General features: G+C 40.2%; 1 protein-coding gene across 1 annotated transcript in view; it reads right to left on the bottom strand.

Annotated features, from left to right (window-relative positions):
* Window positions 1–4,281: 4,281 nt before the first annotated feature.
* The window catches only part of Slc9c1 (solute carrier family 9 member C1), a 68,563-nt gene continuing 57,358 nt past the window's right edge, over window positions 4,282–15,486 (bottom strand). The window contains exons 24-28 of the mRNA XM_031364001.1: window positions 11,952–12,083; window positions 11,649–11,834; window positions 9,666–9,792; window positions 6,584–6,639; window positions 4,282–4,471 (exon numbers count right to left, since the gene is read on the bottom strand). Coding sequence (XP_031219861.1) covers window positions 4,427–4,471; window positions 6,584–6,639; window positions 9,666–9,792; window positions 11,649–11,834; window positions 11,952–12,083 — 546 coding nt within the window. The 3' untranslated portion in view covers window positions 4,282–4,426. The remainder of the gene's footprint in view (window positions 4,472–6,583; window positions 6,640–9,665; window positions 9,793–11,648; window positions 11,835–11,951; window positions 12,084–15,486) is intronic.

Genomic DNA, 15,486 nt, shown 5'->3' with positions numbered 1-15,486 from the left:
GGAAGCAGACAGGCACGGCCTAGGAGCAGTTTCTGAGAACTTCACATCCTGATCTGCAGGCAGCAGAGAGAACAGGGGACTTTGCCTTGTTTGGGATTTTGAAAGCTTTAACCACCACCCCTTTCCCAGCAACACAACTCCTGAAAAAAGGCCACACCCACTTTAACAAAGCCACACCTCCTAATTCTCCCCAAATGTTTACATTGGCTGTTTACAACCAGAGTCAAAGCACTAGGGTTGAAAATCTCTTTGCCCTGTCATTTTGGGTTGAGTCCCAGTTTTCAAGTTTCAGTTTTACTACCGACCACTAGATGAAGACATTGAGCTGTGGAGGTCTCAGATACCAAGAAAGAAAATGTGTTGATGTTGCAAGAGGCCGAGCTGGGCATTTACTACAGTGGTAGTGTGGTACAGACTTGGGGCTAAATAAACTGCTCCTACTGCACAAATGGAAGTGTTACAAGTCCAAAAAAAGAAATCTCTGAGCCATTCACTCTTTATCCTCATCAGCATTTACTTCAGTGCTTAAGACCTGTAAGAAATTGCACTCACTGAACTAGAAACAAAAACCTGGATATTTATACCGGAAATGAGGGCGGCATTAGACGATTTAGGACCTGAGAACTTTGCCTTTATCTACTTCTTGTTTGCTGTCGTGTGGGGAATTACCCACCAGTATAAAAACTCTTCTACTGTACTCTTATATAATAAGGCAATAAGATCTAAATAATGGCTTTAATTACTAATTACTAGCTTTCTGACAGTCACAAACTCTAGAGCATTTTAATATGTGAATTCTGTGATTATCTTGCTACCATTTCCTGCTTTTTGTAGGTGAGTAGGGATAAAAGAGCTCTGCATGTTCAGATTGATGAACTTGGAGTGTGGCAGAGATCTAGACCTCTGGGACAGGATCAATTCCTACATTGGAGTCATACATAGGATCTTTACAATCCAGACCATGTGTCAAGCCAGACACTGACAATCATTGAAATTGTGCCTGTGTACTTCTTTTTAGTAGCCTAGATTTCCAAAACAAGACCAAGTCAACCTTAGCAGCCTATCAAATGACTGGCGATTAACCCAGCTCACAGCTGTATAGGGAGTCCATCACACTGTGAAAATATCAAGTAATTTATCTGAATTCTCTAAGTTACATTGCTTCCTCTTCAAAGTGAGGCTAACCATCTCCCCCTTCATAAATGCAATGATATCCTCCTTAGCTTTTTGGAAGAAAACACTTCTTCCCTCTCCTAGTGCTTGTCTCAGATTGAGGGGGAATTCTCCATTCTTTGTCTTTGCATTCTTCAATCTCCTTCTCCTCTCCATTTGTTCTACTGCATAACCTGATAGTCTTTGTGTAGTTCTTCCTGATGCATTTTGGGAATGGATTAACCCCGTTCCTCTGTTCCTAGCTGTGCATCAAGCTTAATGCTATATGCCTGCAATAATGTACGTTTCCAATTCTGTCAAAGGAAGACAAGCACATTGTCTTGTCAGTTTCATCAACAATAATGGTGTGTATGTACGTGTGTGTATGTACCTGTGCTTGTGTGTTTGTGTGTCTTCGTGTGTAAACATGCAAGTGTGTGTTTTACTCTCTACCTTAATTCATTGTTTCTCAGCTAAGAATGTAGAGGCAGGGCACTCTAATGGGGGTCTCTAAAACAATATTGCAATGGCTGCTTAGCCTTTAACACTGAGAAAGGATGGAATGGGGTTCCCCAAAGGATCAGACCGAATCATCTTATGCTCAAAACTCCATCTCTGACAGGAGTCTTACACGTGGGTACGTACTATGTTACCATCATGAGTTACTGGCATAGCATTCAGAATTACCAAATCTTGATTCTGAAGATGGGCATTTAAACTTTTATTAATTCGTCAGTATCTATTTAGGGTGTGCCATATTGGCTAAATGTACAGCTTAACACCTTATTTTCAAGTCTACATTCCTTATCCCAAAAGCTGTGACATTTTCTGCAAATTACTTAAAATTGCTGTTTTACTTTAGTCCTTCATAAGTGGCGAATGAATATACCTACCTTATATGGTTACTGTAATAATCAAGTTCCTGACTTGCTATAGTGAAACATATCATACACCCAGTGCTGGATAGGTTTACAGTCCCTATGACAAAGCCTAGAATCATTGAAGAAAGGGCTTTCCATTGGGGTTTGCCTAGATCAACCTGAACAATGAGCATGTCTGTGTGGCCACTGTCTTGGTTGTTAATTGAGATGCAAAGGTCTGGACTGAATGTGTATGGCACCATCTCATGGGCTGGGTCCTGAATTAACACTGAAGAAACCTGGCTGAGCAGAAGGCAGCTATTGAGAATGAGTGTGTTCTCTCTCTCTGCTCTTTGCTGTCGATGCCATGAGACCACCTGCCTGAGAAGTAGAGTGATGGACTGGGAGCCAGTTAAGTGGTGTTTTGATAATAAGTGGCCAACTAGAGAGAGAAAGCCAGGGGTCTATAAAGTGAAGTGGAAGTTTCTGGTAGTATCATGTGATACAGACTCACATGGTGTTTTGCTGAGGCAAGGCCCACGGATGGACACACGTTTGGAGAAAGTTTAAACAGGACTCAATGGACAGTAATGGCATATTTGCATACTAGCTTTGCAACACTTCATTGGTCTCACATCTTTATCGTTGCTGCTCTTTGCTTCATTGAGAGAGGTACAGCTGAGAACTTCTGGAGGCTTAGCTAGTCTTGGTTGCTCCCATTGACTCGTGCAGATTTGGCAGAGGCCTGGAGGTTTTTGCTGGATAGTGCCACTGTTGCTGATTTGCGTTTGGTATCCTGACACTACTTGTGATGATTTGTATATGCTTGGCACAGGGAGTGGCACTATTTGGTGGTGTGGCCTTGTTGGAGTAGGTGTGTCACTGTGGGTGTGGGCTTTAATACCTCCACCCTAGCTGCCTGGAATATAGTCTTCTAGCAACCTTCAGATGAAGATAAAGAACTCTCAGCTTTGCCTGCACCATGCCTGTACTTTTCCATGCTTTCACCTTGATAATAATGGACTTAACCTTTGAACCTGTTAGCTAGTTCCAATTAAATGTTGTCTATGAGTGCGTTGGTCATGGTGTCTGTTCATAGCTATAAAACTGCCCCAGGCTGGCCAGTCTGGGCCTCCCTCAACCCATGGGAGTAACGGGGTCCTAGTCAGGTCGACAAGGCATAGGCGAAGAAATGATGGCAGACACAACACAAGGAAGTTTAGGATCTGAATGTATTTCTTAAAAATGGCATGAGGCTTTTACAGCCATTGTAAAAGAGAAATGAAAAATCTGGCAGTTCAGTGGTCAGGGTACCTCTGAAGCCATCTAAAACACACTAGGTCTAAAACAGCAGGCATCTCCTCTGGACTGGTGCAGCACCCCTGGGCTCCGAGCATGCTCGGGCCGCATGGGCCTGGCTGGAGTCCTGCGGGACTGCGGGTGTGCCAGCCAGAAGGATAGAGGCTCGAATCTAGAATCTAGAATCTGAATTCTGCACACTGTCTCTCACACACACACTCGGCTCAAAGTCCCGCCCATCCTAGGTAAAACACCCACTATGTTAATCTGGGCTAGTAGAGACTACCTCTTTCTTGTTAATTCCTAGGAGTGGTTCAGCTGCAGTACCTGACTGAGAATGAGGATTCTACTTGACCTTACCCTAGGATAAGTCTCCCATTCTGTAAGCTTCAGTGTCCTGCCCACAATGCTGAAGGCAATTAGTCTGGATGGGTAACATTCTAAGCCAGGGTTTGGCTAAGATGTTGGAACACTGGTAAAGGTCAGAGAGCAATGTCCAATTTTGTCTAGCTATTAATAAATCATATCTTGGTGGGCACCTAGCACGTGAGTTCACAAGGCATGTCTGGGTTACCTCTGATTTAGGGGATGCCACTGAATACCCAGGAGGCACAAACTCCCTTTGAAGTCATAACAGCTCTTGTCTGCGATCAGGCTTTTACCCCTGATATTGCAGACTAACTGGAGTAGACTAGTGGGCATGACAAAACCTTAATTAAAACACTACTACATTGGACTGACAAACCAAGATTGGAGTCACCCCAAAATACTACTTTCTAAACAGGTCCACATCCCCTTTTCTGACTTACCATTGGTTCACCCCTACCTTTGGATGATGGTCTAGAAGGGGGTCGAAGTGTTTGAGAATCCTTATTAAAAGTAGATTAAAAAAAATCTAAGCCTACAAGAAAGCCTTATTTTATCCTTCCCCCCAGTCTAAATACAGAAACACCATCATTTGGAGACTTGGTTGGTTAGTGTGAGGTGCTTTAATTCACATTATACACAATACACATTATCACCCTTTGGCTTGTCTCTATCTCCAGAAATAAGTATTTTCATGGTCATGTTGAGAAGCTTAGGCAGCGAACTGAACTTTCTTTCCAAGCGACTCTTTAGGTGTTAATATTCTCTTCTAACAATTCCTCATTTTCTTGATTCTAAAAATGGATATGAAAACATAAATTAAATTTCAAGTCTTTTAAGAAAGTATAATGGTTAAGCTTTGTCAACTTGGCGCATTCTGGAATCATCTTAGAAGAGAGTCTCAAGAGGGATTGTCTACATTGCAGTGGCTTGTGGGCATGTTTGCGTGGCACTGCCACAGTTAAGTTATATGATGAAGAGTCAGTCTGGTGTGTGCAGTTTCATTCCTTCTGCAGGGACTCCTGAACTCTTCAGGAGTAGAGAAATCAAGCTGAGCATAGGCATGCAAGTAAGACAGTGAATGCATATTTATTTATTTCTCCCTGCTCTTAAGTGTGGGAATGATGGGAAGGTCTAGTCTTCACTTCCCATCTAAGCTGAATTCTAATGTAAATGTATAAGCTAAAATAAACTCCTTTCTTCTCCAAGTTGCTATTGTAGTCTGTTGCAACAACAGAAAAGAAACTAGCACACAAGGGTTTGATGGACAGAGGAGTACTCATGTGGGACCCAAGACAGAGCAGAGGATCCAAGCCTGGGGTTCTTACAATGGTCACTGTATACACTCCATTCTGAAGGACCAGAACAGGGGTCTCTTGATGGGACAAAAGCTTTGAGGGGTTATCTTACCTTATCAAGGAAAACCATGTTCTGGGATGATAGTGGTAGGAAGGAACAAGGCCCCAAACATAAGCAACATCTAACACTTGGGAATAAAAACATCTACTCAACACACACAGCTTGATGGGTTTCTGTAAACATTCAACTGGCTGCTGTTTCTATCTTTCCTTAAACCCTCAGCTTCTCAATACTTTTGCTTTAAAGAAGAAACAACCTCTACTTCTGTATTAGTTGGGCACTGGCAAAGGCTCACAGCCATCCATTGGACTGAGCACAGGGTCCCCAATAAAGGAGCTAGAGAAAGGATTCAAGGACCTGAAGGGGTTTGCAACCCCATAGGAGGAACAACAATATGAACTATCCAGTACCCTTAGAGCTCCCAGAGACTAAACCACACCAACCAAAGAGTACACATGGTGGAACTCATGGCTCCAGCTGCATATATAGCAGAAGATAGCCTAGTCAGTCATCAATGGGAGGAGAGGCCCTTGGTCCTGTGAAGGTTCTATGCCCCAATGTAGGTGAATGCCAGGGCCAGGAAGCAGGAGAGGGTGGATTGGTGAGCAGGGGGAGGGGGGAAGGAATAGGTTTTTTTTTTTCCAGAGGGGAAACTGAGAGAGAGGATATCATTTGAAATATAAATAAAGAAAATATCTAATAAAAAAGAAAAAATATTTGAGAGAATAGAAAAAAAAGAACAAAGAAAGAATATCATGCAGTCATTATCTCTCTGCTTTAATTTCCCAAGTACTAGATTTCTCAAGTACTAGAACTGCCAGTGTGTGCCCTTTTTTTTTTAAATTGATGGACAAGTATCATTCTTTTAAAACAGGTACAAGAACATTAGCTTGCCTGGCTCTTTTCCATCTCCAGAATATGTTAGGAGGCTGGGTTTCATAAGCTTGGTTAGCTTGCCAAGTAACTAAACACTATGCTCTAGAATTTTCCTTATATTTTTACCTTAACTGTCTTTCTTACATGATTTTTAATTGAAGTTTTCTTTTGCTGTTCTAGTCTTAGAAGACTAGTATGGGGATTTCTGAGAAATTCAGCTTAGTCCAGGGCAGAAGAGATTAGAATGCTCTGTAGTGCATTCATCAAGGACTGTGATTCTAGGTGCTAGCTGCTGCTTTCCAGACTGGAAAATCCTAGGTGCTGTGCAGAGGTAGTTGTAGAAGTTGTGGCAGCCTTTGAATCTGGCCAAACTTATTACATGACAGAGCTGGAAAGATGTCACATTTCAGCCAACACCATCCTTGCTGATACTAGTGTGCTAATGATTCAAGACAAATATTTTGCCATCTCTTGAATTTACTAGTCATTTGTATAATATTTACAGAAAAGTATGTTAACAGCTTATTATATGATGGGCAAACTTTTCATATCCAAATCTGTAAAATTTTTAGTAGATAAAGTCCTTCTGGGTAAGAGAAATGCAATGGTAGTTTCCATAAATTGAATACTTTCTTTTAAATTAATATAACTTGAAAAAAAAAGGCTCTCACCTCTTCCTTACTATCGTCACCTTCAGAGGTTTCATCCAATGTTTCAAATGATTCTCCTGCAAAGGAAGAGAGAATTACTCCAACCCTGGAGGTAGTCACACTTTTAAGTAAATCATCTATGATCCCATTTGAATTGCAGACACAAGGGATCTGTGATCTCACACCAGTGGGATGAAAGGTCACTTTTCAAAGTGTGTCTAAAAGGCTTTAATTATAAAGATATGTAACAAGTGCTCAAGAGAGGTGAAAAGCTGGGAAAAATAGCATTTATGATTTTAATGTCCTTTAACACTACTAGGTTAATATGTATTTGTGAATGCTTATGTTAGCAATAAAGACCTATGTGAAGCCACGTTTCTTGGAGATTTTAGTAGAGAAAGTACAGGTGAACAAACATGAAACAATGTTTGTGTTGAGGTGATCACTTATGACTCATGGGGGAATGGGAGAGAGAGAAAGAGAGACAGAGAGACAGAGACAGAGAGAGATATGGAGAGATGATGGAGAGAGGGAGACAGAGACAAAGAGAGATAGAGAAAAACAGAGAGAGGCAGAGATATAGAAAGAAGGACAGAGAGACAGAGAGAGGAGAAAGACATTGAAAAGCAAGGTGCAGCAAGTCCTTGAATGGAGAGATATGGGGAAGGTTTGAGGGTCCCAGGTAGTAGAAACAGTACATGGAAATGCCCAAGACTTAGAGACCACCAGGTCTTTGTTTCAGAGAAACTCAGAGGAACCATTGGTCATTTGGCACATCTAAGGTTTTGAGACTGAGAAGAGGTGTCAGCCACAGAGAGGCAGATAGTATCAGCTCCAGGACCATAATCTACAGGAGCTGGATCTTATAATCCTGTGAGGACAGGATTTTATGTCCACAAAGATACAACTACCTGGAAGCTGGAAAGAAGCTACAGAAGCTAAGAGCATTCTTCTGGACTTTGGTCCCTAACACCCATGCTGGGCAGCTCACAACGGCCTACAACTCCAGCTCCAGTGAGTTCTTATTCCCTGCTGTCCTTGGGCACCTACACACACATGCACAAACCCACACCTAATTAAAATATATTAAAGTTTTAAGTACCAAAAGAATGTAATAAAGGCAAAATCCACTTAGAATTAACAGCATAGCATTGGTAGTTTTACTTGACATATACCACAGGTCTTTTCACATTGTAACATGAAAAGTTATTATTTTAATGATTATATAATAATCAATCTTCTTGATTAAATTGTTAATTAAGTAGTAATTTATTATACAGTTTCACTGACTCTAATATTCTATCTTTATAGTGATGCCTAATTATCTTTTTATACCTTTTTATATCTTTGTAATAAATGTCTAGAAATCACATTATTTAACCAAAGGTTATAAAGTTTATTATTTTTAAAATCTCTATAATTTCATTAATTTATACTAGTACCAGTAAAGTAAGAAAATATATCAGATTTACTATTCCTTTTCCATAAATGAGTTTCATATATGTATATATATGTATTAAAAATCTTGCTCTGATGGGTAGTTCTTGTAAACTTGGGTTTAAAATAATCTAAGAGACATTTCTGAGTATGTCTTTAAGAAAATTTCTTGAAAGGTTCAACTGAGGAAGAATCACCCTGGCCGTGATAGCTTCATCCTGCTCTGGGGTCCTGGGCTGAGTAAGAAGAGAAGAAACCTCAGATATCAAGCTGAGCACCTCATTAATTGCTCTCTGCTTTCTACATATGATTGCACAGTGGCCAGAGTACCTCATTTCCACTGCCACATCCTCCCTGCTGTGATGAATTGTATCTACTGGGAGCCAAAATAAGCCTTTGTTCCTTTAAGTTTCTTTTTGTTATGTATTTGGTCACAGCAATGAGGAAAATAATGAAAACAGTTACTAACGAAGGTGATGAACCAGTAAACCTTCTATGGAATTCAATTAATGAGGAGTAAATAATCCTATTTGCTGTAGTATAGTTTATCATATGAAATTTGTTTAAAGAATAGGCTTTCTGCCAACACTATCCAGTGATTCATATGTCTCCCACTCAGAATGTAAACCATATTTTATCTTGCTATTCATATACCTTATATTTTCTTTTGGGGGAAGAGCTGACAATTCTGTCAACCATTTTTTAAATATTATTTTGATAATTATACAGGCTTATACTTATAGATGAAATATAAGTATTTCTAAGTGTAACTCTGATATTGTATATTGGGATAATTGATTTTAGTTTTCACCAAAGGGTAACTTGATCAGATAGAGGACACCTGAAAGGGTGGTTAATAAAGTACACTTCCAGTGTATCTGTGATGTTATTTACAGAGAACAGAGATGACCAGGTCAGTAGGCATTCAAGTCTAAGAAACTAGACCTCAAGGTCTCTTTTACCAGTAGTCAATTGTACCAGCTATAGGCTTCTCCAGATGTCTCAGGGTCCAAGCCCGGAATATAATGAAGCAGAGCTTTATATATAATTTTGGCTTCTCTGTCCCATATGTATGGTGACTTACATCTTGGTTAGATGCTTTAAACCACTGGGCAATGAGAATAAAAGAAGTTGGAATGTGGAGGGAGCAGGGGAAGGAGGTGCAAGAGATGTAAAGTTGCAGGTACCTAAGGGGACTTGAGTGCTAATGACTGTCTCCTGTTTCTTTCCCTTGCCTGGAGATATGGGGTACCATCGTAGGTCTTGGTGTGTGGAATATATTGCCTTGGCTTCTTTTGGTCTCTCTTTGATTCCCAGATGCCATGAGGAACAAGAAAAGTCCCACGCCCTCAGGCTTCTGGTTCCATGATGCCATTTATACCCACTCTACTTGCTATCTGCTATACAAACCTATGGCAACAGAGCAGGTAAAGAACATACTGAAGTCTCTGACCACATGAACTAAAATGAAGTTCTCTTCCTGTAAGTGAGTTGTTTATTTTGTGTTTTTGTCATAGTGATGGGAAGTTTAACATGTCAAATATGGCAGCTAAAGGAGGTCCTCAATACTCTGGGCAGAATGCAGGCACCTGTTTCCAAACGCAAACATCACGACTCTGTGAAAGGAACACGAATCCTTATAATCATGCCCATAGAGCTAACTCACTTTTGAAATCTGGTTTCATAGAAATCTTTCGAGGTGGGATGTACTTTCTTACATTCCATCTGAACTTTCTCACAGCAACTGAAGTTTGAATAATCATTACTTTTGTGAAGTTTTCCATGCCTTGTATCTGAAAGTTAACAGAATACATATTAATTTCTGAATGCCTGTTATGCAATTACATGTTTCTCTGGCAAGCTAGTATTCTAGGTCTTCAGCTTCCTGACTGCTGGGATGACCAACATCAGCCACTACACCTGGTTCTGCACATAGACTTTTCCTTGATGCATTTGGGCACATTATTTCACATAGACTTCATGATAACTGCACTGATACACTTTGCTTTCCGTTTTAATAGATAAAGACCAAGCCACACTAAATATGTTGTTGTTCATTCTAACAGAGCATTTGAGACATATTTTCTTTGCTAAATATCAGAAATTGCCAGATTTTTTGCCTTTTATATGATTCATGATAGGTGAGTACTATTGATAAAGGATCTTTAGGATGATGTATCTATTCTTAAGGATGTTTGGATATTGATTAAACCTGGGGAACACTGTTGAGGGTGATCATTCCACAAATGCATTTATTGTAAGCATCATTTAATATCTTTTCCTTTTTTGAGCTATTAGTAGCTGGTAGGGCCATTCGACTTTTTGATTGACAACTCGTAGGCTCTACCTTATGTCTTGTAGTCTGCCTTATGTCTTGAGCTTAGCACTGCTAGATCCACAGCTTCTGCTGTAGTAACTCCTGTGATCATTCAGGGAAAACTCCATTCTGGCTGCATGGACCATTGCAGCTGCAGCTGCTGTTCAAGTTTGAGCTCCAGCTGCCATAGGAGACCTTGCTCTGATGCTCTAAGCAACCACCTCTCCAAGTAACTTGCATCAGCTTTACAGCATCCCACTCCAGGCAAAACAAGCCTCTGTCAGCTTGTGGTGGGTGACCATATTCATCCTTTATCTTTTCTTACAGAGGACAGGAGAGAGAGCCCTCCTCAGTGACTCTGGGCAAATCTTGTGTCTAGTCATAAAAGAGATGTGATTGGTGCATGTGAAAGGGCTGTCATTGGTAGAACTGGAAGACACACACCTACACACACACACACACACACACACACACACACACACACAGAGCACTGTAATTAGTATACTACAAGAGTACCCTATTCCTCTTTCTATGTAAATAAGCTATCTCTTACTTTCTTAAAGCCAGCCTGGGAGGCCTCTTTCTTGCACATTCTCCCCTAGCATTGGAATGCTAGGTCTAAAATCTCTCTCCTACTTATGGTATTATTTCAGGTACAGCCAACAGAGGTAGATGAGCAAACTTTTCATTCTAGCAATGGTAGTGGCCACTGCAAAAAGGCCACTGAAGGGTTGTAGAGAGACCATGAGATGGTAAGATGGTGATGGGTGGCTACTGTACTGAAAATGCTGAGAACAAAGAGCCAAAGGCAGAAACTGAAGCCACAGAGACTGGCAGGATATGGTTGCTAGGTAACCAAGGATTATGGTGCAAAGAGTCCCTTTGAACTCCTAACAGTTTAAATTGCAAAGTGTTCATTTTTATATTTATCTTCTGAGTTGGAACAAAATTGCCACCACTCTATTTATTGGGGTTTGTCAGGACCTTCTAGTGTATTGTTGATATAGTCCTTCTGAAATGCAATACCACTGTACTAAAATGTAACTATGGCCGAAATTCTTTACTGTGGTGTGTTTCATTGTGACTGTATCCAAAATTCTATACTGTGGTGAGTTTTGTTGGCTTTGGCATTGAATGGAGAAAGCTTGTGTCTAGGTCACCGAGTGCAAAAGCAATCAACGAACACTGTCTTAAGGAAATGCACATGGCTATGGGTAAGCATTGGATAATAGGCTGGAGGAAGGAAAGGAGGAGTACAAGGGCAGAAAGCCAGATTGCAGTGACAGTTTTTCCAATATCAGTGCATTTTTGGCATGATGCCTGTTTCTGTACCTGATGGCATGTCACAGGAATTAGGGAAGGTGCCTTATAAGTTTTCCGCAACTGGCAGTCTTCGGCAGATCCATGGATGAGGACAACATGGGTTACCGTTTCATCATAGATGTCGGTTTTCGTGGACATGGGAATGTCTCTTATGAAGACATTGCAGAGTTTCAACTGCATCTTGTAGTTCCAGTCCTTAAGGAGAAGCACAGACCCATGTCATTAACTTACAGTCAGTTTCTGCCCCTATCTCTGTGCAGGTTTGCTTGGGGACAGGAGTGGGTAGGAAGAATTCAGAAGGAACCCTCTTACCTCAAAAGATAAGTGTTCTCTGATCTTTTGGGCAGTAATGGCAAGTCCGATTTTTTGCCACATTTTATATTTCATGTTAGGACATTTTTTTTCAAAGCCTTCATACAAGTGGCTAATAGGAATAAAATACGTCTGGAAAAGGGGAAGAGAGAAATTGAACAATTTGTGTAAGCCCATGGCTGAAGAAATATCTGTCCTCTCCATACAGTGACATTCAAGCTAAGAATTAAGACACATGTTGCAGCCCAGAAATCTCATAAAATGCATTTATTAGCTCATACTTGTAATCTTGAAAAGACACAAGTCTAGAAAGCTTCATCGTCCAACAAGGACTTTTCAGCTTTTATTTTTTATTTTTTAAAACTGTATGTATTTCTGAGTATGGACTGGTGTTTGCACATTTTGAAATTATACCAAGCTAAATACCAGTCGCTGTCTTACATACCTATCTTTATTCTTCTCTTTGGCAAATAATAGCTATGTTTGCTAATGAGATACAAATCAAGCTAATTAACATGCCCTACCCCTTACCAGCTTGCAAGGTTCTGTGTCCAGGACATTACAAATCTAGTTTTTAACTGTTTTGACATATACACTGTTATTACTTCATTCACCATGCAGTAAAGTAGAATACTACAATATATTCTTCCAGTGAGCTAAAGTGTACCAACACCTTCCCTTTTTCCCTTGCCATACACTTCTGAGAACCACTCCTCTGTGCTTTCTAAGATAAGTCTGCTGCTTTACATTCCACATGAAGGTAAAAAAAAAAAACCAAAAAAACAAAAACAAATATGCAATATTCTTCTTTCTGTTCCTGCTTTCTAATATTGCACAATCCTCTTCAAGATCATTCATGCTGCTGCAAAAATAGAATCCCGTTCATTAAAATGTTATAACTTTAATCAATGACATTTCTGCTGTAAATTAACTAATTTACAGAGATGCCATGGTACACCTGCAGAAATCAGGGGGCAGCCTGTAGTAGATCCTTCCCTCCCACCAAGCAGGTTCCAGGGATGGCACTCAGGTCATCAGCCTTGGTAGCAAGAGCCTGTCTGAGTGAGCCAGCCATCTCTCTAGCCCATCATTCTTTTCAGAGATTGAATTACATTCCACAGTACATATGTTCCTATATGAAGTATCAGTGGCTGGAATCTGCTTGTTTTCATTTCTGGACTTGTGAATAACTTCAATAAACATGGAGAAATGGGTATCTCTCCACAGTCTGCTGATTCCTTCTTTGTTTAGACTCTTTACATTGATTTTCCCACTTCAGGCACATAGGTTGTCTTTCCATCCTTTGGTGACCTTCTCAATGCCTGTCATCAGTATTTTATTTTTATTGTAAAGATCTTTCCTTTCCCCGGGTAAACTTCTTCCTTAGTAGCTATTACGAGATTGCTCTTCTGAAGTCTATTTCAGATGGTTTACTATTAGCATATAGTAGCAGGACTTATTTTTGTATGTTGCGTCTTATGATCTTCTTGAGTTTGTCTGCTGGTTTTACCATTTTTCAGATGGTCTTGGGGCATATACTCTACATGAGGTCGTTTCACAGTCACTGACTGACCACATCCTTTCCAACCTGGATACCCTGTATTTAGTTTGCCCTCTTGATTTTTGTGGCTCAGACTCCAGCATTCTGTTGAGTGAAAATGATGAAAATGTGTGATAGGAGAAAGGAAGCCTTCAGCTTTTCCCTTTCATTCTAATGTTAGCTTTGCACTAAGTATGTGTATGCATCCATGTATGTATACATGTATGTATATATGTATATATGCATGTATGTATACATGTATATGTACACAATCTGCCTCTATTGTGTTTGCTTATCATCTATCCCTATCTTTTCAGATTGTTTATTATGAATTGATGATGTTTATTTGGGATGGGGCTTGAGGTTTTGGCTGTAGTGCTGTTGATGTGGTAGCATACCACCTTGACTGGCTTGTGTATATCTTCAGTCATATGAGTATACTTGAGATACATCATACACTTGATTGTGATGAAAAACCTTTTGTCTGTGCTTTTGCGCTTGGGTTGCTAGCCTTATTTTGAGAATTTTTGTTTCGGTGTTTACCATGAATACTGCTCTGTGGCTTTTCTATTTTTGTTTCCTACTTTTCTGGTTTTAGTGTTCAGGTGAATGCTAACCTTTCATGTTTGGAAGTAACCCGTCTTCTTGTTTCTTTTCTTTCTTGCTTTCTTCAGTGCATCTTTTTGTTAAGCTGTACTCTCTCTCTCACTTGACTTTCTCAGTTCTTGTAAAGTTCATACTGGAGGTGCTGAAATGGATTTTTTTACATAGCTGTGAAAAAAATCACTGGAGGGTCTGCCAGCATGCTGGCAGAAGCCACTGCATAGGCTGCTTGTTTGCTAGTTTCTCTTCCTCTTCCTTCCTTTTCTCTTCCCTTCACTCTCTCCTCTCCTACTGCCGCAATCTCTCTCTCTCTCTTTTTTTTTTTACAGGGTCTCTGTGTGTAGCCTAGGCCAGCTTCTAAGTCACAATCCATTGAACACCATGCCTGGTTTTCCATTTACTTTCAAGGCTTAGATTCCCTTCTACTGTCCTTACCAATTACATCATTTCTAGCATCCTCTTCCTCATTATTTTTTAAACTGGCATTTTAATCTGTGTAGAGAAAAACTTAAGTCTTGCATTTAACCATTTATGTCATGTTTCTATTGTATTGATATTTCCTATCACCTATGTCTAAGAGCAGTTTCCCTTTAATTGTATGTGTTTTCCTTGAGTTCATTGGCTCTATCTGTACTTGTTGCTTTAGTGACTTGTTAGCTCAGTGCATCTTCTGGGCAATATTAACATTAATTTTTACACAGTGCATCACTCCATCCTGCCATCTATCACTGTTTAACGTTTCTTTGTATGTGTAACAATTAGAATCTCAAGAAAAAGCTTTCAAAGTTTCAGGATTCTTGCTAACACACTGTAGAGATTACAGATTCCTCTCTCTTCCTCTGAATTGTTGAGATTGACTGGCAGGGAGCTTTTAATTATATGATCACCAAGGCTCAGTGCAGGCTGGCATTTATAATTTGCTTGGGTTAATTAATAAATGGTGTTAGGCGGGTTACAAAACAGAGTAACATGAAAGTAAGTTAAATTTGAAACTACCTCCACTCTGGATCCGATTGGTGCTCCCCCTCAGCATTGACATAGTAGATCTAGAGAAGACAGTGCTGTCTCTCAGCATTGACACAGTAGATCTAGAGAAGACTGTGCTTCCTCTCAGCATTGACATAGTAGATCTAGAGAAGGCAGTGCTCCCTCTCAGCATTGACACAGTAGATCTAGAGAAGGCAGTGCTCTCTCTCAGCACTGACACAGTAGATCTAGAGAAGACTGTGCTCTCTCTCAGCACTGACACAGTAGATCTAGAGAAGACTATGCTCCCTCTCAGCATTGACATAGTAGATCTAGAGAAGACAGTGCTCCCTCTCAACACTGACACAGTAGATCTAGAGAAGATGGTGCTCCCTCTCAACACTGACACAGTAGATCTAGAGAAGG

The sequence above is a fragment of the Mastomys coucha genome, unplaced genomic scaffold (genome assembly GCF_008632895.1).
Source record: "Mastomys coucha isolate ucsf_1 unplaced genomic scaffold, UCSF_Mcou_1 pScaffold12, whole genome shotgun sequence".
NCBI lineage: Eukaryota > Metazoa > Chordata > Mammalia > Rodentia > Muridae > Mastomys > Mastomys coucha.
The sequence above is the reverse complement of the archived record's forward strand: the minus strand, read 5'-3'. Positions and strand labels throughout refer to the sequence as shown.